At 36.8% G+C, this 15039-nt stretch overlaps 1 protein-coding gene and 1 pseudogene across 1 annotated transcript; both read left to right on the plus strand.

The window, feature by feature from the left end:
- The first annotated feature begins 1134 nt into the window (after positions 1-1134).
- Positions 1135-9819, plus strand: LOC149838298 (protein disulfide-isomerase-like). Its single transcript, XM_090006506.1, has 11 exons — positions 1135-1377; positions 2431-2461; positions 2608-2895; positions 2981-3169; positions 3321-3446; positions 6001-6138; positions 6252-6371; positions 6602-6719; positions 8027-8139; positions 8238-8449; positions 9532-9819. Exons 1-10 carry the CDS (start codon positions 1178-1180, stop codon positions 8442-8444), a joined length of 1530 nt encoding a protein of 509 aa, XP_089862632.1. The 5' UTR covers positions 1135-1177; the 3' UTR covers positions 8445-8449; positions 9532-9819.
- Positions 9820-11113: 1294 nt separating this feature from the next.
- On the plus strand, positions 11114-12185 carry LOC149838299 (18S ribosomal RNA; annotated as a pseudogene).
- The last annotated feature ends 2854 nt before the right edge of the window (positions 12186-15039 follow it).

A 15039-nucleotide genomic window follows, 5' to 3' on the forward strand; every position in this document is an offset into this window, starting at 1 on the left:
CCTAGTAAAAACCAATTTAGAAAATATACTTATGAGAAAAATAAAATAAATTAAGCTAGACAAGTCGTCGTGGTTCATAAGTGCAGGTCTTGGAGGGCTTGAATAAAGCCTAAATTGACTTCCTGTGTCACTGTTTTGCCAGCTTTTGGTGTATGCACACATTTACTGTTGAACATGCAGATGAGAAAAGATGTGAGCCACCGGGAGTCTGTTGCGGTTCTTTGGAGCTTGGATGGACGGTCATGCTTTGTAGTTAGTTATAACATTGCCCTCGTGATTCTGTGTTGGGCTTGGTGCTCTCTCAGCCTTTCTTCCCTCTTTCCAACGCAACTGCAGTATGTCTGTTGGCAAACAGCAATGACTTGGCTTTTGTCTTGATGGTGTAAACTCGTGGCTCCCTCATTGCGCTCAAAGGAGTCGAGCACGACTCGGTTGATCAAGAATTTATCCCATGCCCTCATTAGTTCAATGAGGCTGATGCTTATGAGAATGGAACCCTAACCACTCACCCAGTGGTCAAGAACCCTTCCACTGGGCCAAACCTCAGTGATTCGCCTAAACCCATTTTACCTCAACTCATTTGTATCATGGGGAGTAACCATGCACCATACCAGTTTTGGGTCCTAGCTGGTCAGAATTGTGGGACTAGGCTCAAGAGTGACCGTCCACTAGACCAGTCTTGGGTTCTGGCTGATCAGAATTGTGGAACTAGGCTCACGCCCAGTAAGAGAAAGCTTGGCCCAACTTGGTTTCCTATTTTTTTTTTCAACTTTTCTTTACTAAAGATGATCAATGGAAGCAAATGAGAGTTGGGATACACTACGGGGTCAAGCACAACGGCTCCCATAGGATGAACAAGACTGAACATACCTCGCCGAGTCAAAGCAGGCTGATAACCTTTGACCAAATCTGATCGAGCCTTACCCCGAGTCAGCACTTATGCACCTTGAACCGATTCATTTTTAGCAAGTCGGACTCGAGACAACGAAAAAACCGGGAAAAAGAATCCAACTCCAGTAAAAATTCGGTCAACTCAATCCCGATCACCCCAGCGGAAGGACGACTGTGAATCCCCCGTCTTAATTTCGCGGATACAATTTCCTAATTAAGACAAAAAAAAATCTACATCCCCCTCCTCTTCTTATAAGAGAGAGAGAGTAAGATAGCGAGAGCAGCAATGGTGAGATCTAGGGTTTTGAGTTGCGGCTTCTTCGTCTTCCTCATCGTCGCCTCCTTCTCCTTCGCCTCAGCGGAGGAAGAGGCGACCGTGGCAGACGCCGCCCCGGCGGCGGACTCCGTACTGACGCTCGACCACTCTAATTTCTTGGAGACGGTCAAGAAGCACGACTTCATCGTCGTCGAGTTCTACGCCCCTTGGTATCTTCAGATCTTCCTTCCTCTCCCTCTGATCTACTATTTTTTCGATCGCATTTTCTTCTCAAACTCTCTGTTCTTACTTCAAATTCTAAAACCCTAAACCCTAGCTTCTAGTTTTCTTTCTTTCTTTCTTTCTTTCTTTCTTTCTTTCTTTTCTTCCTTATTGTCTTATGAATTTTGCACGGGGTTTCTTCTCTTTTTCAATGTAAAGATCGGATTTTTCAGTTGTGTAAATCTTGCGGTTTTTTGTAGTAAAGATTTGTAGTTCTGATGAATGAATCAAAGGGAAAATTTGTAGTTTAAGGTGAAAAAAAAAGTTTTTTTTGTTGTGTAAACTGGTGAAGTTGACTTGCGGAAAAATTGAAGCTTTTTGGTTTGATCTGCGGAAGATTGTCTCGAGCGACAGTCCAGATGATGGATCTCGTGATTTGACTGCTTGGCTTTTTTGGTGCTTCGGAAGTGTGGCTGCAACTGTTTGATTGTTGATATTCTGTAGCTGAAAGTTTTGTTTTTTTAACCTTTTCGGGTTCTGTTGAGTTCGGTCGATAAATTTCTAAAAATATGTTTTTTATGAGAAGACTTGAGGCCATAGTCACAAATATGAACATGTTTACAGATTTTCGTTTTATTGACTAAAAGATCTGTCTATTACACACTGATCTTTGAATATATCAGCAGTTTTCTGTATGCCTTGCTGCCGTCATGAAAAAATTCTACTTGAAATTGATTTTCTACTTTTTGTTTTATTTCGTGAAACATCAACTTTTTCCTTTTCCCTTTTTTCAAAAATTTCATCGCTCTAAGTTTTAATTTTTTGTGATTTCCTGAGAAAAATAATTAACTTTTATATAACTTTCCAAAGAAATTGACTAGCCAAGTAGTTGATGACCGTATAAGTGGTGAACATGCTTGAGATTGGACGGGGTTAAAAAGAAAAAAACTGATTTAGCTTATATGTACTTTTTCTTTTCTTACTGCTACTCCAAGCGTAGGATTAAAACGCATTTATTTTCTTTAAATGGTGCATCTGATGTCTGATGTTTTTCCTAACAGGTGTGGTCATTGTAAGAATCTTGCACCAGAGGTAATCTGGAACTTTATAACATTTCCTTGTTCCTTAATTTAGTTAGCTGAGTCTACACCTCTCTTCAGTTTCTCATGTTTTGGAAATTTAAGGAGGATAGTTCATCTTAGGTGGTTATGCATTTTATATTGTCGTGTAAATTTCAGTATGAGAAGGCTGCAACTATTCTAAAAAGTCATGACCCTCCAGTAGTTCTTGCTAAAGTTGATGCCAATGATGAATCAAATAAAGATCTTGCTAGCAAATATGAGGTGAAAGGTTTTCCAACCCTCAAAATCTTAAGAAAAGGAGGAGAAAGTGTTCAAGATTACAAGGGGCCAAGGGATGCTGATGGTATAGTTGAATATCTAAAGAAGCAAGCTGGTCCTGCATCTGTTGAAATAAAGTCAGTTGAGGATGCTGGTAATCTTATTGGTGATAAGAAGATTTTCATTGTAAGTGCTCATTTTGGCTTGTTCGCTGAGTTTGTCATTGCCACTAAGTTGTTGCAGCCATGCTGATTTATCCTTGTTTATTCAGGTTGGTGTCTTCTCAGAGTTTTCTGGGGAGGAATTTGAAAACTTCACTGCCTTATCTGAGAAATTACGTTCTGATTATGATTTTGGTCATTCATTGGATGCTAAACTCCTTCCTTACGGGGATTCGGCCGTGAAAGTGCCTGTTGTTAGGTTGTTCAAACCTTTTGATGAGCTTTTTGTTGATTTTCAGGTTGTTCTTTGACCCTCATGTATTAATTACTTTTCTTCCCTTCTTCCAAATTCTGAAGCTCCTTTTAATTGTTTTGTTATCAAAATTGGAGGGCACAGAGACTGATCATTTTTCTTTGCTACTAATCCAGACATTCTAAATTTGTCTGCAGGATTTCCATGTTGACACATTGGAGAAGTTTGTTGAAGAAGCTAGTGTTCCCATAGTGACTGTTTTCAATAAAGATCCAAGCAACCATCCTTATGTCTTAAAATTTTTTAACAGCAATAATGCTAAGGTAAAGATGCTCCTTGTAAATTGGGGCCTGAGTTAAATCTCAAGATGTTATTTGTTTCCCATTGTATTTTTGTCTTGCATTTATTTCTGGTTGTTGCCATTTCTTTTGAAGTTGCAAATTTATTTTTGTTGGCTTGCTTATTTATAATATCCTATCATGCAATTTATGAGCATATATAAAACTACTTAAAGATCAGTTATGTTCTGGTTAAGTGGTCACTGGTCACCTTGATTCTATTGGAGAACTATGGCAGTGGTGATGCAACATGAATGTCCTTCACTTGAATTCTGAAAATGATTAAACTATGATATGTTGGCTTTGAATTGTCTCATATAAAATCTAAGCAATGTGAATATATTGTATACTAATCCTATTTTTTATTCTGTGGTAATAGCATAAGTGTGCATGAATGCATGCATGAGTTCATCTAATTGTTTAAACTATAGTATGTTGGTATTGAATTGTCTCATTCATGTATACTATATAGTCTCACATAAGATAATAAACTATAAGCAAAGAGAATATGTTGTATACAAAATCTTTGATGCTGATTCTGATCCTATGCTGAGCATTTTAAAATTTCCCTATTGGATATTAGCTGAAGAGAAAAGATATGATGATTAAGAACTTGATCCATTGTGTCTCAGCATTTCAGAATTCAGAGTACCCTTGCTAGAGCAATTCTGTTATATTGTTTCTTATTTCTTACTGAATTTTAATGGATAAATATCTTTTACAATTTTCTGAAGCGGAAAGCCTTTTTGCATTTGATGTTAGAATGCTCATAAAGGAAAAGTCACTTAGCATAATATCTAGCAGTTGCTCAGAGTTCTAGTTTTATCTTGAGTATTTTTGTTCAGGATGTTCTTATTCAGGATATTTCACTGAGATTTCACAATTCTCTAATCCCTTTCCATTTTCTCATATTTCATTTTCATGATTTGAATGCCTCAGCTTTTAACCTGTCACTTACCTATTTGTTATTATTTTTGCGCTCGTCATTTTTATAAGCTGAATGATCTGCTATGATTTCTTTCATATTTGTAGTTTTGTTAGAAAGTGACTTGGAATACCTTGGGTTCAATAATGAACCCATACTTATGCACGTAAAGTGCAAATATACCCATTAAAGGGAAACAACACACGCACATAATGTGCCAATACATAAAACCCATAAAAAGGGAAAAATATGACTTAAAGTCATAAGTTACATATCATTGAAGAATAATGGAGAAGGGGTGAAAACCCCATTACAATGGAGCATAAGCTCCCTAAAGAATGCCAAATACAAAGGAGAAATCCCCTATTTATAAGCATGAAAAGGGACCACCTTGGGGGCTCCCAAAGGGGACGTTGGAGAGCCCCCAACAGTCACATTTGTGACCGTTGGGGGCTCCCAACGTCTCCATTGGGAGGCCCCCAATGTGGTACAAAACCCAAAAATATAAAAAACAAAAAACTAAAAATAAGACAAAAATTACAATGCATATTCCAATTGGAATATGCGTAAAATGCTAAATTACAAGAATACCCTTGAGGGTATTTTAGGAAGATAAAATATATATATTTATATATATATATATAAATAGAGATATGTATACATATATATATATATATATATATATGTATACGTATCTTTATATATATATATGTACATTCAAGGATCAACATATTTTAACAGGTATCATGTAGCCTCATTTCACATGGTTCCTGTTCATGCTTCATAGTATGGCGATTTAAACTCCTTGAAATCTTCAACTTTGTCTCAACAGGTTGATGAATAGGGAAACAGCTGAAAAGTATATTCATAACATATTTTCTTGTGTTAATTATTAAAGCAATGTTTTCAACAACTGCATTCATGGTTCATAGTTTGGTGATTAATTTCCTTGAAATATTAACCTTCGTCTTAACAGATTGATGGATGGGGAAACAGCTGAAAACATATATTCATACATATGTTCATGTGTTAATCATGAAACCAGTATTTCAGCCACTGCTGTCTGTGATCATTCACATGCTAAGAATGCTGGCTAAAATAGTCCATCGGAATATTATTGTTATTCACCTTAGGTTGGTTTCCTTCCATGTATTAAAATAGTCAAGGAATCTCAGCTAAATGGATGTTCGTCTCAGTCTTGCCCAGTTCTTAAGTCCTGCTTAAGTGGCATGCCCATTTCTTATTTGCACTGATTAATGGTTAAGATTTTGGCTCAACAATATGGAACTTTTTATTCTACATTTGCAAATTCTTCATATGACAGTGATGGCAGGGGTGAATCTGTATTAATTGGGCTATTTCCAAAGAATAACTCTGAAATAATCTGAAAGACGTTCAACTGCAACTATTATGTATTTGTTTGTGACACTTTTTCTCCACTTAATTAGCAACTTTTCCATTTGGTTAAGTGATTGTTCTGTGTGTTGGCATTAGGTTTTTTGGCTGCTATTTTCTTTTTCAGTTGGATGTTGCTGCTTAACCTTCTGTGTATGATTTGTTTTAGAACATGTGAACTTCATTATCTGCTACATGTTTGGCTTTTGGATTTGGCAGGCTATGCTCTTTATGAATTTCACTAGTCAAAATTTTGAGAGTTTCAAGTCTAAATATCATGTTACTGCTGAGGAGTACAAAGGAAAGGGTGTGAGTTTCTTGCTTGGTGATGTTGAGACTAGTCAGGGGGCTTTTCAGGTGGTCATCCTTCTTATCATGTTTCTCTGAGATTATACGCATTTCTACACTCTATTTCTATGCTGTGGCTTTTTTCCTATGTAGAACACATAGTGATAATTTTCTTTAAACAGTACTTTGGTCTTAAAGAAGATCAAGTTCCACTTATCGTCATACACAATGTGGATGGTGAGAAGTTTCTCAAGGCCAAAGTAGAACCAGATGATATTGCTTCTTGGTTAAAAGACTACAAGGTTGGTAATTGTTCAGCTGCTTATCTCATTGTCATTAGGATTTCTGTTGTTTGGACTCTATTTTATCTGATTTAATATGCTGAGTTTTCTTAATATTTATTTCATGCATAATTTTTATAAGAATTACTAGTCCACTTGAGGTCTGATAATAGTTGACTTTTTGATATGGTTGTTTATTTATGTATTTATAGCCAGCTTACATTTGTGTGTGTGTACGTGTGTGCCTGCAGGAAGGTCATTTGACGCCATTCAGAAAGTCTGAACCTATTCCAGAAGTCAACAATGATCCTGTTAAAGTTGTTGTTGCTGACAGTTTTCATGATGTGGTTTTTAACTCGGGAAAGAATGGTAAGAATCATGCAACAAGCAACATCTGTTGCTTGCATGTTATGAAAAATAAATTCATCAAGTTATTCATTCCTGTTTGGCTTTCAGTTTCATTCTATCGAATGAGCATCTCTGTGATCATTCCTGTTTCTTGTACTGACTCAATTTCTTGGGAAAATGAATAGCGTTATGCCTGTGTGCTTGGTAATTTTAGCTGTGCCCAACTATATCTGATGTAGTCTTTTTTGTGTAAGACCTATCCATTTTTGTTGTTGAATCCAAGACATGATGGCAAATTATGATCTATGCAAACATCCTTTTACTGTGTTCTATTTGGATTAATTGATACTCTGCATTAGAAAATAACTGGAATCAGGTTTTAACTTTCAAGTAGCCTATTTTGCTTTGGAATTTTGTAGTTGACATGTTATGCTTTTAGGTTGCATTCATATAGGTTGTTGACTACGATGATAAGGAGTCTGTCCAGGGCCCAGGCTATCTTTTACATTCCTTGTGGGGAAAACCGAGGATGAAAACTTGGACTAATTATTCTGCATAAGCTGGGAAACAGTGACTCAATTTTACCTCTCTAAGTGTAATATGGATTCAAATGAGGGCAACCTTTTTTCCCTCGACCAATATAATGTTTGGGAATAAGATTACCCATGGAGACATGCACAAACACAATGGTTGTGTTTGGATCGACAGTTGAGAGGATTCTTGTTGGCTGTAGGATTCTCCTGGCTTTTTGTTCTTAATTGTTAAGTGTTCAGGAAGCATAAGAGTTTAAAAGAAGCGAGTAGGAAGTAACATAAAAATATATAATATTTTTACTTAAATTTATCTTTAAGACTTTTGCCCTAAAACATTCGCTGTATGTAGGCTTTACAATAAACAATTTTTCCAAGATGAAGACTGCATTTTGTAACATCAGTGAAAAGTTAATTCAATGTTGGGAGTAGCGAGCTTCTTATGAAGTTTTGAACCTTGAAAAAAGTGTATGGTTTTTTGCTTCTAACGTGAGCTTCGTGGGAAGCAAGCTTCCATGGTCAAATGGGTCTGTGACCTCACTTTTTAGCATGCTGTTAGCTCTCTTCAGGAAGGTACATCAAAGCTACAGAATGTGCCGAGACTTATCCTTGCAAACTAGGTTATTTATTATAAGAGTAGCAGGAAGCATGCATGTATGTAGCCTTGTCAGATTTTTGTTTAGCCGGGCCTACTGTCGTTCTTGTATTCTGATATCATATTATTCTTTTAGTTTCCAATTTAATTAAAATTGTTGTGAAATTTGTCACTTGACCACATTTTGCTTTGTTTGTTCGTAGTATTACTTGAGTTCTATGCACCATGGTGCGGACACTGCAAAAAACTAGCTCCAATTTTGGATGAAGTAGCTGTGTCTTTTGAAAGTGATGCCGATGTAGTAATTGCCAAGATAGTAAGTTTTTTGTTCCTCTTAACAGTAACGATTCCTTTTTCCCTTTTTGTTTTAAGAATTTCCCAAACACCTTATAGCTGACTTGCTTCTTTTTCTAGGATGCAACTGCAAACGATTACCCTAGCAGTATCTTTGATGTTAAAGGCTACCCTACATTATATTTTTCATCTGCAAGTGGCAAGCTGGTGCAATACGAAGGGGATAGATCAAAAGAGGACATCATTGATTTTGTTCAGAAAACCAAGGATACAATCGCACAACCTGAATCAATAAAAGATGATGCATCAGTAAAAGATGAGCTATGATATAGGTAATTTTCTTAGGTCTTTGGTAACATTCGGGACTAAAATTCATTTAGTAGCTCTTTCTTGCCCCATGAGATTGAATCTGTTTTTCTTTTTTCATGGACATATTCCTTAATGTGTTTTTGCAATTCATTTACGTGGTGGCAAAGAAGAGGTTTCTATATGAATAGAAAGATAGATCCATCCATCATTACAATTTTGATTTGGATATCTTTTCATCCACTTTGTATAATGAAATGTTTGATTCAAAGAACTGTGCTTATCGCCCCCCTTCCCTGCTCATGAAACGGCTCTTGTGGAAATGGATGACAGAGGTGCTTTTCTCATTTTGTTTTTAGATCTTTTCCTGTCTACAGGGGATCTATATTTATAATTGTTTTTAACTGCCAATGCTGCCTTTGAAAAAAAAAATCTTGAATTCGTTCTAGTAACACACTGTCTGGCTATTTTTTTCAACTAAAGGCTTGTTTATGTATTGTGCATCTTTTTTTTTTCTTGTGGTATGTAAATCGAAATAGAATTTGAGGATCTCAACATAATCACCGTTTTGAATTCTTTGATTAAAAAGGAATCATGCTATATGATATATCCATATAGAACTCCTCCTTTATGGACTGGGTCATAGTTTTCATGATTTGAAAGTATTTTTTTTTTCTAAAGCAGCCATTAAAATGGCTAGTGGGTTCTCCATTTTGAGTTATGACCTGCTGATGTAGCCATGATGAGACCCTGTGCATACCAGTCTTTCCCATTTTGTTCGAGTGATACTGCTCCATTGTAGGACTCTGGATACTGATGGCTATCCACAACCCCATGACCCTGGTGACTTCGAGCAATAGGTGCCACATGATTATATTGAAAGCTTTGGTACTGCACGTAGAAACACCAAAGGAAAAAAAAACATTGCTGATATGAAACATATGGATGCTGTTGCCTGTAGCCATTTATTTTTTCTTTCTACTGTTTTCTCCTTTCAGTTTATGGTGAGCAATGAAAATTGGTAATTGGTTTGCTGAATTTTTTTTTTTCCTGAAAGGACTCGAATATGATGGCTGAACATCTATTTCTTTCTTTTTCTTTTTGGCAGAAGTTTTGGTTGCAAGTTCTAACCAGTTAAGAGGTTAAGAAGGGGAGATATTGATGAAGAATGGAATTCCCTTTTTAACTGCTCAACGGTCAAGGATTTGTATCTTGAAGCTCTTCACAGCATGCATCTTAGTGGGCATATGAGAGTAGCTTTTATTAATAAACGGGTGGATATTTTTGCTGTTATGTTTCGTAGAATAACCTTTTAGTTAGATGTAGAATATTTAACTTATGCTTTTAAGCTATTTTATCACCCTACATCTAGAGATCTGCTGCTGTTTTTAGTTCATTTGCATCTGGTATAGCAATTTTTTCTTTTGCGATTGAGCGCGATATCAGTCTCGGGTTTACTTTTGTAATGCAAGCGCTTTCAAAGGCTGAATTATCGTATCATCGTGACAAGAGGGTCAATATTACTGAATCTGCCATGATGTTCGATTTAAGTCCCTTTAGATCATTCGTGTCAAATATTGATTACTTCTCGATGAGCTTTAAATGAGTCCGACTGAGCCAAACATATATTTGATTGTGTTTGGCTTGTTGAGTCTATTTATGAGTTTGAATGAGCTCTCTTTACACGCCAAGCATGAGGTGAGCCACAAGTAGCCTGTCCTGTTTCCATCCCAAATTGTGGTTGGATAAAAAAATCAGTGGTGCCCCAATTTATGAGAATCTCTTGCTGCTTTTTGTTGTAAAATTTAATTATTGCAAATGGTCGTACTGTTCCTGAAATCCGCCGTATGTTTAAATTGGCAAATGCCTGACTTTTTAGTGTCCTTTTACCCTTCACAGAGTGAACCTCGCGATATATAGGTATGATGACCCTATCTGGCAACCTTTTACTAAAAATTTCATTTGCACGGTGATTTTGTGGACATCACTAAGTTCGCATAACCAAATTGTTTATAACTAATAAAGCATGAAGTTTGCATATATAGATAACATTCACAAGGTATTCTTAATCTTTTTTATGTAATCCTTAAGAAGGTCCGCAAACGTGTAGCAACATTAGCATGTTAATGTTTGTGAATATCCTTGACCTTTGCACTTTAGTCAATCTTCTTAAATAAGGTACTACCTTCACATATATGGTATGACATTCGCAAGTTATCATGTAAATCTCCTTTAAGTAAAAAGAGGTTCACAAATATTTGGTAACATTTTTATATAATTTTTGTGAATGCCTTTGACCTTCACACTCTTGTAGGAAGATCACAAATATAAAGTTACTTTTACAAATAATGTATGACCTTTAAGAAGAGTGCTTGTGAATCTCTCTAAATGAAATTCTCTTCAATGAGATCCACAAATATGTGTTGACAATATGAGATTTGCAACTATCTATTGAGCTCAATGTTTGGAATATCAATATTGTCCACTATTTGGGACATTTGAATGTTCGTCAAAGAACTGGGCTCAATAAATGATGCTTGAGATAAATGCACATTCTCTACAAAATTTTCATTATTTCATTCATCAACTTCTTGTACATCACTTTCAATTGTTTGTCATTTAACTTTGTGAGCAATTAAGTAAATATTATTGCTAAATAATATCAATTATACATCATCATCATAAAAAAAAACATTTATCCAGATATCTTGACTACTACTTTAAATAATAACTATACTAGAGGCTCAATAACTCTTCTGCATATTCGGTCTGCCTCTGGGTGTGCACCAATTGTCTTATCCTGTCTACCAACAATACATTCTTGGCCTTAATTGGTCAGGTTGTGCCGCTGATGCTATTACTTTGAAGAAATTAGAGTGCTCAAAATAAGCCTACACTCTGCATACATTAGCATGGGATAACATCACAAGATTTTGGTCATATTGTGTTGGCCTTTGGGATCGAAATAATGATTAAGAGGGACACTCAAAGCATTCATATTTTATAGTGAGAGGTGAAATTCTTGAATTTATGAAAGACGAACAACTCTGAAAGCATTTGCCAAGGATGTTTTCATTAATCAAGAACGAAAATTGAGGGCATGAAGATGATCCAATATCGTCCTAGTCTCAACCATAAACAATGTCGACTAGGAATCAGCGAATGTTGTTTTTAGGACTCCGCCAACACTTTATGAGAAATCAAAGTTTTTGGGCTCTGATGGGAGTATGGTCACAAGGCTAAAACTTAAAGGAATTGATGGAAGGGCACCACCGGGAGTGGAGTTTGTGGATTAATTTGACTCAACATGGGAAAACTTATCTGGTCTAGACATAGTGAGGATTAACCGATTGAGAGCTCTTTCATGATTCTATGGGTGGTGGTGCATGATCGTTCTTAGTTGGTGGAGCAATTTGTCTAGTTAATTCCGTTAATGAATGAGACCTCAACCTGCTAACTAGCTACGTTCAGGTATGCCTCTGCGGACAGCTTCTTAGAGGGACTATGGTTGTTTAGGCCACGAAAGTTCGAGGCAATAACAAGTCAATGATGCCTTTAGATTATGGGCCACATGTGCACTACACTGATGTATTCAACGAGTCTATAGCCTTGGCCGACAGGCCCAAGTAATTTTCAAAAACTACATCGTGATGGGGATAGATCATTGCAATTGTTGGTCTTCAACGAGAAATTCTTAGTAAGCGTAAGTCATCAGCTCGCGTTGACTAGGTCTCTACCCATTGTAAACACTGTCTGTCACTCCTAATTGAGGCTAAATAACCCTTTCTACATATCCTGTTTCGGGAAACATGTCATTTTTCTTGCACAGTATGATCATTTTCTTATTTAATTACTGGGATGCATACTAACCTATCCCACTTGGGACAACTACATTGATCTATTGGTATTATATAACAGCCCATCTTTGCATTTCTTTTGGCTAACTTAAGAAAGCCTCCAATTGGTAGTGAGAAAGATGCATGAAAAGTGAACGTAGGAAAATGTATCAATTTTTTTACCCTTCCAAACAAGAGAATTTTTCTCTAAGTTTTTCTAAAAAGTTTAATTTTTTATAGAAAACATTCTTCCAACCGAGGGGGTGGAGGAATGTTTCTTACAGAGAAAAGTGAACATAGCTTAACTGCCTTTCCACCTCCGACAGTAGCACCGACGGCAATAAATGGCTCTCTCTCTCTCTCTCTCTGGAAGGCAGTGATGTTCGGCGACACCGAGTCGGCTCTCTCTCTCTGGCAAGCTGGTGATCGGCTGGGTGTGTTGTGAGGAAGAAATAGGGCCTCCCTCCCCACTGTGTAGGCACTCAGACCTAAAACCCAAGGGAGGGAGGGGCGCTCTCAGAAGAGAGCTTCATCTACTTCATGATGCGAGTAATCCTTAGCTCATCGCTTTCGCCTTCCGTTTGTTCTTTTGCAGTGCCCACTCTGAAGCGTCCGACTACCCACCATTAAATTGTTCTTGATGGAAAGCAAGGTGGCTCACCAGGCATCACAGAGGCAGTTAGGAAGTTGTGATCTGTTTACAACTTTATCTATTTTCAGCTTTATCAAAATCCCGCCTTATCTTATTGCTACTTTGTTATTACCCCTTTACTGTGTGGATGACATTTTTTATCATTTCTTGGTCTCTGTAAAAGCCCTGTAACACAGTTAATAGATATCAATGAAATCTAAAAGAGTGCGTGATTGCCTGGTCGTGGATGTCACGTTAAATTTGTATTTCTCTGATCTTTTCTTCACTTTATCATGGTATTAGAGCAGGAGACGTACTGATCCTTTTCATCATTTCGGGCTTACTGGTTTCTGGCTTTCCTCATGACGAGTAACGATCGCCCAACCCCGAGCAGCCGAGGCACCGACACACCAAGCAGGGGTAATGTCGATTTTTTTTTTATTCATAAGCAGGTGACTCCGAACCTTAAGATTACTTCTATTTGCTTAACAGATCAAATTATCTATCTTGGGCTAAGTCGGTTAGACTCTATCTCAATGAAAAATCTATGCTAGGATTTATCACCTGATGAAGCCAGCCCTCATCTTGAGAAATGGCAAAGTTCCAATGATTTGGTGATGTTGTAGCTATTGAATTCTATGGAGACCTCAATTGTGAAAGACTTTCTGTTCTTAGATACAGCCCAAGAAATTTGGGATGCTGCCCATGACCTATACCGTGAAAGGAATGAAATAACTCATATGTATCAACTTACTCAAAGCATACATGAATACAAGAAAAATGATGTCTTTTGGTGTTTATCTCAATAAGTTAAAAAGTATGTGGGACGAGCTTGACTCTCTAACAAGCTCATATCGTGACTTTGTGGATCTTAAAAAATTAAAAAAACATGAGAAAACTTTTAGGTTCTTGTTGGTTTAGGATCATAATGTGAACACCTTTGTAGTCGAATTCTTAGAAAAGTTAATGAGGGAGGAATCCCGTAGAAAAGTTATGAACAGGAAATAGGAATCTCAGTCTCAAGAGGATCAAAGTGAAAAAATTGTTTTCAATGCTTTCACCGCCCATTATAATAAAAAATATAAAAAACTATAATAGAAAGGGAAAGAGACCAGTTAATTTGCACCTATTATAAAAAAAGTCATGTGAGGGAAAGGTGTTGGAAAATTCATGGGAAGCCAAGTAGTAGTAACAGTGAGAGAGTGAAGGAGCCTACGAAAGCTTAAGTTGCACGAGTTGAAGAAAAAAATCAAGAAATCAGGTTGGTCACTATTGCCGACATGATTAGGAATCTCGGTAAGCAAGGTTCAGAACCCGCCATTGCAGCTTCGGCTGTTACTACAAGTAAAATTTAAGGTATGGTCTCATCCTCATTTCGTTTCAACCCTAATGTGTAGATTGTGGATTTGGGAGCCTCAAAACATATGACCTGTAGCAAGGTTAAAAAAGTGGAAGATGTTCATGATCAAAGAACAATCACTATAGCCAACGAATCCAGAATATCGGTTAAGGGGATGTGTGAAACCAAGATTCTTGGAAAAAGTTTTAAAACTCTCTATATGCCAGACCTTGCTTTAAATCTTCTATTTGTGTCAAGGATGACTCGGGATCTTAATTACAATGTTGTTTTTACTCCTTTTGATGTATTCTTCTAGGACAGGACGACGAATCTGAAGATTGGTGAGGAAAAATGTAGCATAGGTTGTATGTGATAGATCAACAGAAATCTGCAGCAATGATGACGTTTTCTCCTAAGGATGGTCAACTATGGCATTTGCGGTTGGGTCATTCATATGGTTGGTCTCTGTCAGCCTTAATACCAAATGTTACTATTGATCAGGGTATATGTAATGTATGTCAGTACTCTAAAATGTTGCATCCATCATTTGGTTTGTCAGAAAGCATGGCTAGTAAACTGTTTGATTTAGTGCATATTGACGTTTGGGGGCCAACACCCATAGAGTCATATAATGGATTCAAATTTTATTTGTCGATTATTGACGATTTTTCAAAGACGACTTGGCTATGTTTACTGAAAACCAAGGGCCAAGTATTTGAAAAATTTAAGGTTTTTTACAGTATCATTAGAACTCAATATGACACCCGAATCAAATATCTGCTTACAGATAACGGGACTGAATTTAAAAAC

The sequence above is a fragment of the Nuphar pumila genome, chromosome 5, assembly GCF_984573655.1.
Source record: "Nuphar pumila chromosome 5, dmNupPumi1.hap1.1, whole genome shotgun sequence".
Classification (NCBI taxonomy): Eukaryota; Viridiplantae; Streptophyta; class Magnoliopsida; order Nymphaeales; family Nymphaeaceae; genus Nuphar; species Nuphar pumila.

Excerpts from the sequence above, each read along its gene's own strand:
- LOC149838298 (XM_090006506.1), top strand. The coding sequence starts at position 1,178 with ATGGTGAGATCTAGGGTTTTGAGTTGCGGCTTCTTCGTCTTCCTCATC. Across the intron at positions 2,462-2,607 it reads GTAAGAATCTTGCACCAGAG|TATGAGAAGGCTGCAACTAT; the intron begins GTAATCTGGAAC and ends TGTAAATTTCAG. Across the intron at positions 8,140-8,237 it reads ATGTAGTAATTGCCAAGATA|GATGCAACTGCAAACGATTA; the intron begins GTAAGTTTTTTG and ends TTCTTTTTCTAG.